At 36.7% G+C, this 9,250-nt stretch overlaps 1 protein-coding gene across 1 annotated transcript in view; it reads left to right on the top strand.

Annotated features, from left to right (window-relative positions):
* The first annotated feature begins 1,407 nt into the window (after positions 1–1,407).
* GK (glycerol kinase) overlaps positions 1,408–9,250 on the top strand; it is a 27,888-nt gene continuing 20,045 nt past the window's right edge. Inside the window, exons 1-6 of the mRNA XM_010150797.1 lie at positions 1,408–1,641; positions 4,897–4,932; positions 6,097–6,170; positions 6,874–6,980; positions 7,554–7,631; positions 8,639–8,718. Coding sequence (XP_010149099.1) covers positions 1,408–1,641; positions 4,897–4,932; positions 6,097–6,170; positions 6,874–6,980; positions 7,554–7,631; positions 8,639–8,718 — 609 coding nt within the window. The remainder of the gene's footprint in view (positions 1,642–4,896; positions 4,933–6,096; positions 6,171–6,873; positions 6,981–7,553; positions 7,632–8,638; positions 8,719–9,250) is intronic.

Here is a 9,250-nt window from a genome sequence, read left to right as displayed (position 1 = left end):
TTTTCTTTTATGAAGCAGGACACTAGAATATCTTCTTGACCTGTGTTACCATTATTACTTAATATCACGACCTTGATGGGTATGTCAAATGTCAAAACACAGATCTGGGAGTGGAGAGACTCCAAACTGGCAAATGACAGCAGCAGGATATCTTGAATGCCAGTCCTGAGTCCTTTTTCGGAAAAGAATTTGGAAAAGTTCCCTGTAACACCTGAAGATAAATTCTTTCTGCTTTATGTGTATGCCAAGTTAACGTTTTTCTTAGCCTGAAAAGACAACACTAGTAGAACTAAAAAAGACACTGCAAGCTTTACATTTATATTCAAGCTCTTGTACAAGAATTTTTACAAGTTGTTTTAACAAGGAATTTCTTACACTAGAGGCATTCATCAATAGTTTGTATACAGTTGGGTTTTTTTTCTGCCTACATCAGGTATGTTTTCCCTGTTTGAGGACACACAAATAAGAAACCATAATTTTTTCCTTATTCTTTTTTTTTAAGTGTATAGTGTCTTTCGGTCTTCCATTCTTCTTGTATTATTCTCAGTTTCTGTCAGTTAATCTCAGAATACAGCATTCTCTTAAACCTGGCAATGTGATCAAACTGTTATGATAATAAAGTTATGTGGATTTGAGCAAAAAACACATCATCACTGAATTAAATCTGAACGTCGGGTAGGGGGGAAGAAGAGGGCAAAGTGTGCAGGGATCTGCCACAAGCCATATCAGTCACAGATGGTAACACATGTATCTGGATATTTCTGTGTTGGAAAGAGATTACCACAGTTAGAAGAGACACTTTGCTTTGAAATATTTTAGGCCAAAATATAATGTGGTCTTTTTGTCTGAGTTGTTTTCTTGGCTCTCTTATTACCTCTCGATTTTTTTACTGTGTTAGTTGTTTTGCATACCTTTCTCACTGATATCTCTACATTTTTTTTCTCTAGTGCTTTCAACAATTTTCATCTTCACCAAGGCATCAGTCAAAATCAAACTGTTGGTTATTTTGCACATGTCTTATTCAGTAGTACAGTGCAGCTGTTACCTAGTTTTTAAAATGGAAGACACGATCTTGACCAGGTTAAACATGTGTGGGTGAAAAACTGCCTGGTCCAATGGGGCCAAAGGGTAGCATCAACAGTTCAGAGTCTAAATTTTCAATTACAGGTGGCTCATTTACAAGTGGTGTTCCACAACTGTCAGTAGCAAGGGCTCGTAGTATTTTCATCAGCAGCCTGAAGGATGGGTTGGAATGCCCTCTCATGTTTGCAGATGACCACAGACCAGGGGGAGGAGTTGACTGGAATTCCAGATGGAGAAGGGGCCTCGCAGAAGCTTCATGAAGTTCCATGAAGTTTAGCACCTGGGACAGAAGGCTAAGAAGCAGCTTGCTGAAAAAGGACCTGGATGATTCCTCCTGGACAGCAAGTTGAATACAAGCGAGCAGTCTGCCCTAACCACATGAAGCAAAGTGCAGACTGCGGATCTAAGGAAGTAATTATTGCCATCTGTGTGGCACTTAGGAGGCAACATCGAGAATGCTGTGTCTGGTTTTGGTTCCCCCAGAGGAGGAGAGAGCCTGAAGAACTACACTTTGTCTATCAGAGGGTCACAAACATGATTGGTGTGCTGCAGCACAAGGTATGCAAGGAGAGCTTGCGAGGTCAGGGGTTGGTTCGTCACAGGAGGATCTGAGGTGGTGTCTTCAACTCTCTGCAAACTGGTTAGAGAACACAGAAGCAGCCTTTTCTCAGACATGCATGGGAGAAGACAACAGGCAGTGAACACAAGTTGCAGCAAGGGAAATCTCAAATAGATGTAAGAAAGAAATGGTTGACTATGAGGGGCTCTGGATCAGGGGCCCAGAAAACCTGTGGAATTTCCATCATTGCAGATACTTGACACCTGACTAGAAAAAGGTCCTGAACAACGTGGTCTAACTTTAAGCTTACCTGAGCAGTGGGTTGGGCTAGACAATCTCCAGAGATTCCTTGCAGTATTAATTATTCTGTGTATGGACACAGGTTTTGGGAGATTCTCCTGCTTACGTGACTGAGGCTGTATGATCACAGATAATAAGCACCAGAACTGAAGAACATTTCTGTTACTGTCGTTCCTTATTTATCCTCATCTCTCACGTATACTACACACACTTTTAGCTTATGCTGTAGTTTTGCCCTCTGGGAACCCTGGTTTGGATCTTTTCTTTGCTAAGGAACTTGCTTTTGCAAAATAAACTGTAATTATTTTTGAGATCTCAATTTTTCTGTTACGTTGGGTTGAACCTGGGTAACAGATTCAGAGTTACCGGGAAGAGTGCAGTGCTCTGAGTACCAGTACAATTGCTTAAGGCTCATTTTCTTAGAGATATCAGGCAGGAAAATAAACTAAGTAGGTTAAACAAGTGTATGCAGATGACTACATTCTAGTCGAGATGTTTTGCCAAATATTTTCATCAAATACTTGCCTATCTCCTGTTCCATTTTATTCAAGAATCATATAATAAAAATCCATTGTAACTTCTTTTGCTGAAAGTCTTGGGGTCAGGTGAACCGCTACTGCCTGATCTCTTGAGAGGTATTTGCTGGGTAAAGGCTCTGGCATTTTATCCAGGAAGAGCAAGAATTGAAATATGCAGTGAAGAACATCTACAGTGAAGTACATATAGCGTATGTCAAGTTCTAGGTTTGTCAGTCAGCCACAGATGATGTTTTTTCCACCTCAGTGGAATACTTCTTTCTTCTTTCACTTCATTTCCAGAAGAAACATTCAAATAAAGCTATAGCACACTATAACCATTTTTTTCAGTAAACAACAATTGGTTTTAGATAAGGAAAAACTTAGTACCCATTGAGCTTACCCTTCAGAGAGAAATCTGTTTCACCCCTCTACTGAAGTAACATGACATTTTGGGAAAAGCAAAGCTTGATTATATAGCTAAGAAGAAGGGTTAAAAATATTGCAAATACTTCAGTTTTTCCTTTAACTCTTCGCTTTTATCACTTAAAATACATTGTAGTTTTGCTTTTTACTCCCATTATCATAACCTCCTTGAGGGGGGGAAAGAGGTCTGTTTGTCAGGAGCATTCCAAGCAAGATAATTTCTCAGATACTTGTTAAACTGTGCTTATTCATAAATTCTGGCTGTCTTCTAATCCTAGTCAAATGTTAAGGATGGGATTATTGTTTGTGTGTCATCCTTCCCCCGGCTGGGTTGATTTCAGTGCAGTTTCAGAACTCCAGCTCTGAGCTTGCTTGCCTGAAAAGCCATAGCTGTTCAGCTTAACAGAAACGCATGAAGATACAGTGTAGGCTTTTCTGCAGGCAGAGTTATGTGACAAAGCTTGAGAGTCATGAATAGTTACTTCTAAAAATCTATGTTTTCACTATTGTCTTTTCAGCTGCGCAGCTTCTTGCATCATTTCCATGAGCCTCATGTTTCTGTTTGTCTTGTATTTTTCATTCTTTGAAAATTGCTACAACCGGTTGATCTGAATTCTTTTCTAAGATGATAAAAACCCAGCATAATACCATGCAACTGTTTGCACCCCTTCATGTGATGCCATATATTTTATTAAAGACCCTATAAAGAACCTGAATTAAATGATCAGTCCTTGTGCTGGTCTGCTTGCTTACATACAGCGTAGCTAAGTAGGTCTTCCTTCTTTCCTTCAGTCTGAGATTCAAGGCTCAAGCTCTAATTCGTATGATATGTTGTTGAGAATGGAAGGAGGGTGTTATTTATTCCTTTTCTTTAATCTCTCACCAGAGAACTCAATACATATCCGGTGGTTTTCAGTGTCTTTCATCAAATCATCTCTGTTCAAGATAGCTCTTCATGTCCAAATAGCCTCGACATTTCCTTTGTGACTATTGCTGATACAATTAGGGCAAAACTGACTTTGACTTTTCCCCCCCACCACCACCAAAAGCGAGAGGTCATCATCATAAACTGGCACAAGTTCTTAAGGAATATGAGAGGAAGGAAAGCAGTGACAGAAATAAGCTTCAGACGTGTTTCAACAGGAATGTATTGACATTGTCTGAATTACTCATTACTGTTAGAGAGAAACAAGGACCGTTTGGGGGGCTTTTGGCAACATATTTTTTGTTGAGGTGGGGGCAGAGAAGGAGGGGAGGACCCATTTCTTTTTATCCTCTACTTTGTTTATTGTCTTCTAGGTTTAAATGTAATGACTCATTTATGTTTGGCATCCTTTCATGTGCCAGCGTTCTGTTTATCACTGTAGAACATGGTATTGTTCTCAGTGAAACTTTTTAATCCCTTCCCCTAAGGTAGAGGGAGTGTCTGCTGCTTTTGTTGAGGATGTCAGAAGCTTGTGGTTTTGTTTGTGATGGATTTGAGAGTGTGTTTACCTAGTTCTTCTCTATGGGCATGAAAAATCTATGCATTTGTAGTGCTATTGCTTCTGTTGAGAATTTATTGCTGTTAGAACAGCTTCCTTAGAAGCAGGCAGAAAGCATTCCTGTGCTAGAGCTTCACCCGTCATTATCTGCGGGTCACACGCCAGGTTCAGTGAACGACCTTGTCTAATGGAATCTCTGTTTCCTGCTAACATATGCACTGCCTTCTGTTCCAAGGAATACTGAATGATAAATGGTGAATGATTACCAAATTATATTTAAAATTGTTAGTAGGTCAGATACATACCAGTTCAATAGTCTTCTATCTTTCTATTTTTATTATAAAAACCTAGTAAATACTACTATGCTTTTGGCAAAAAGGCAATTTCAAGTAAAAAAATCTTGCTGCGTACACGCAAAACTTAATCTTTATTAACTATGTTGCCTAGCAATTTAAGACCTATATCCCATTATACTAGTTCCTTCCAGACATGTAGTGTAAGTAAAAAGCTTAGCCTTTTATTAGGATAGCTTCACGTCAAGCCTGAGCTGGTAGATGAAACACAGGTAAGTAAATATGGTAAAAAGAATGCAGTGGAGCTTTTTTTGTGTAATCTTTCCTACTGATAACAGAAAAGGACAAGCATACCTTTTTAAGACTCCTCCTCTGGGCAGCAGAGGAGAAAAAACAGCTTTTAGTATTTTCCAGAGAGGTTGCGCCGTTTCCATCCTTGGAAGTTTTCAAGACCTGCTTAGGAAAAGTCCTTCAGCAACCTGGTCTAATCTCATAGCTGACCCTACTTTGAGAAGGATGTTGCATTAGAGATCTCTCAAGGTCCCTTTCAGCCTGAATTGTTGTATGATTCTAATATATAACTGGAATGTTTCTAAACCTTAAAGTTTCACTCTAAAGATGCACTAAAGGTTTCGAAGAAACTGGAGAATGAGAACTTCATCTGTTTTTTATCAGAGTAGTCTGATAGTTTCAGCGGAAACTGTGCTATCTAAATGAAATCAAGAGTTTATGGCTTAAAAGCTTTAAGAGAAATTCCTAAAATTTGTGGAATGAAAAGAGAGCATTACCAAGGAAGTCTAGAAAAGATTCAGTCGTATCCTAGAGGTTGGATGGGTATAACTGAATTTTGTGCCTTTAGCACAGCAGTGGTTTCTAAATCTGGCACTCCTTCGCTTGCCATAAAAAGCTAAGATGATGTCCTAGAGGCATGTTGCTGCAGTGAGCTTCTTTTCTCGCCAGATTGTTCGTGAGCTCTGTAGTTGTAGTTGTTTTGAAACTGGGTTCTGCATAGGTGCTTTTTCTTTCTTCACAGTTTGGTCCCTTTCGTGATCTCTAAACTACGTGTCACTGTCTCTTAAAATCACTCTTCCTAAAAGTGAGCAACCCAAGGAATATTATGACTAGCAGTGGGTATTTTACTGAGAGCTGTGTTCTAAAGTGCATCATTAGTTTAATTTCTACAACATCCACAAGAAAAAATGTTGTTCTTTCCCAATCCATCAAGAAAAAAATCAGTTATAATTGACAGCAAAGCTTACTAAAATATTCTTTGCTCACCTTAATTACAAAAAATTGTATATCTGAACCCATGTTACATGGATATTTGGGTTGATAGAAAATTATCACAACACTGTATTTGTTCAAAAGAATAAATATAAATTTGTTGCCTAAACTTCTTCATTCATAGAAAATTTCATTGTGTAATTTATTTACAGGTTTTTAATGCGAAAACAGCAGAGCTTTTGAGTCACCATCAAGTTGAGATACAGCAGAAGTTCCCTAAAGAAGGGTATGAATTTTCGTGTGTGATTTTTTTCTTTTTTTTAATTTGTGTGCATTTTGGTAGAGCTTATATATTTTTATCTATGAATGATCAAAATCAAAGTTGATAAATAATTAGTAAGAACACAGCTTCTGTTACAAAAAACTGTGTGGTATGAAGAATGTCATCATAAACTCACACTGAGTATCCGGTATCTGCTCTGAGTTACGTTAATTAAAAATACTTAGTGTTTTACTCCGACCACTCATTAACATATTTAAAGTTTAAACTTTAAAGTTGAAAACTAAAGTTTAAAGGAGACTTTTATTTAAAGTCTTATTTAAAGTGGTAAAGCTGGTAATTTTTACTGTTTATAGTCATATTCTTCAGCTTAGTCCTTCAAAACTGCTTAGGTTGTTCTCTGAGGTGTTTTGTTTATTTGCTTTTAACTGACCTACCATTTACTGCCAAAGCCCTCTGTATAGAAAAGAAATATAACAAATTTATTTGTCCTCTGTATAGAAATGTAACAAAATTATTTGTTTTCTGCGGATGGTTTGGTTGTGAAAATAGAGCTTACTGTTTAAAAAGGATTTTCTACGTATGTAAAACAGACTTTTTAGTTATGATTATGTCAAAATGCTCAGCTGGTTTGTCAGACCAAATTTATTTTTTTCTCGCAGTGTAATTTTTTGTCCTCTTATTAACTGGTGTTTACTGTTTCTTAAAGATGGGTGGAACAAGATCCAAAGGAAATACTGAAGTCTGTCCATGAATGTGTGGAAAGGACCTGTGAGAAACTGCAACAACTGAACATAGACATCACTAACATAAAAGGTATTCCTAGTACTTAAGGGTAAATGAGGGCTTTAACATACTCATGGTTGAGCAAGACAGATTCTCTAGTTTTTAAGTCAATAAATAGAAAGCTGACAGCATGTGCTGGCTTCACAGAAAATATTAAATTAGAATTGAGAGTAGTTTGTTTGGGAAGAATGAGGAGAAAATAAGTCCCTTGTGTTTATTAGCAATGCAGAATCTACAAAGTAGGCTTAACCTCACCTTGCAAAATCAGAGAGACAAGTGATGAATAAAAAAATGCTGAAATTTAAACTAGGACTTACTGGGAAAAGCTAGTTTCCCTGTCAGCATTGTTGCTGTCTCAGTTCGTTGGAAAAAAAAAGAACTTTAGAGGACACAGGTTAAGCAGCAAAAGTTGAATGATGAGGTTTTAGAAGTAATGTTTCTAGACTATATCATGAAAAATTTGGAAGTTTTTATTTCCCATTTACTTTCCTCTTCTCCTCACCTGTTCCTCCCTCCTCTCCACCTCTCCCTTCCCTCCCTCACCCCCCGAAAGGGGAAAACAAACCTTCTGAAAAGGATACTTCTTTCTATTTTGTCCTGAAGCCATTGGAGTCAGCAATCAGAGAGAAACAACAGTCGTTTGGGACAAGACAACCGGAGAACCTCTTTATAATGCCATTGGTAACTACTATCCTTTCTGAATATGTAATATGATAAAATGACTCTGTTGCAGAAAAATGCTTGCCTAGTTTCCTCTGCAGATCTCACTGTGGCCTACCCTACTAAGCTATTTGATTTTCTGGTACCTGTGTCTTAAGCTGTGTGTTTGTGTACACCAGTGCAATTAAAAAAAAACCCCACAACTGTTCTGTTAACATTAATAGTTAATAAATCTTAAAAACTTAATAAATAATTTTATGGCCATTTAACAAAAAAATTATGCCTGAGGGGTTTTGCACATCCCTGGCATGTAATGAAGCTGTAACTTACACTTAATCACTTCCTTTTAAATGGAAGAGCTTACTAAATTTTCAGGATGCTTTTGATTTATCTTTAAAGGAAAAATGTGTTAGTTAGGTTTAATGGATACTTACTGATTTGGAGTTTACCTTAGCTCTTCAAATTATGTCAGCTGAGAAATTGTAATTGTCTAAATTTGCTCTTTTATTCTTATATATTCTTATATTTGAATATAGAAGGACTCTTCTATATTCAAATATATGTTGTTAACAGCTTTATCTTAAGCCCAGCTGTACCTTGATAACTGTGGCATAGCACTTCAGTTCAAAGTTTTCATGGGAATAGTAAATAATCAACCTGCTATTTGTTTCAACCTCTTAGTTTAATGACAGTCATCTGCTGTAAACAAAGTGGTATTAGTCACTTGCTTATGCTCTGATAGAGAAATGTATATATCCTGTTATGGGGGAAATCTTGCTTGATTTCTCAAATCATTAGTTCTTCTAAATCAAATGAGTTTATCTAACCATTCTTAATTTTTACAACAGTGCATTTAAAACACAATGGCAATCCAATATTCTTTCAACTATATGAAAAGCTAAAAATAAAGACGAGTTTATTGGCAAGAGCTCTATCTTGTACATGTCACTTTTTGTGTATTTTAATGCACAACTCTACAATCACTGTAGTAATGATTTATCAGTTGATCAGTTAATTTTATTTTTTAGTGTGGCTTGACCTGAGAACCCAGTCAACAGTTGAACGTCTCCTTAAAAGAATTCCAGGAAAAAACAAAGCCTTTTTTAAGGTGAGAGATATTCCAGAACATTTAAATAGTAGCTGAACTCTTATTACTACAGTATATAATGTTTTGGAGATGTGTGCTTAAAATTTCCCAAAACAAAGTTAAGTCACGTGTAGCTTCCAGTCCCTTCTTAGCTCCTCAAATAATCAAAAATGTGCATAATACTATACACCAATCTGACACTGGAAACAGTTTATTTTCCTCAAAATATGTAGTTAACACTCCTTACATGTCTCACTACAGAAGTTAAATGAGTAACTGTTAGTGAGACTTAGTCATGTGCTACCTACCAAATCATAAGTAAATATCACACATAAATTAAGAGCAAGTAGAAAAAAAACTGATTGGAAAATAATTTATTGGTGTGGAATATATTATCCTTTCTCATCTTATGCCTTAGTATTGAAATTTATTGCAACAAGTATAAGAACTGGGAAGATAGTTTATAAAGATCAAACTCATTATTTTTTTAAGATGCTTATAACAATTCAGAAAATAAGTGCTTTTGAAAATGGGTCATAATTTTTTGATTTAT

The sequence above is a fragment of the Eurypyga helias genome, unplaced genomic scaffold, assembly GCF_000690775.1.
Source record: "Eurypyga helias isolate BGI_N326 unplaced genomic scaffold, ASM69077v1 scaffold40064, whole genome shotgun sequence".
Lineage (NCBI taxonomy): Eukaryota > Metazoa > Chordata > Aves > Eurypygiformes > Eurypygidae > Eurypyga > Eurypyga helias.
This window is presented reverse-complemented; position numbering and strand designations above follow the sequence as displayed.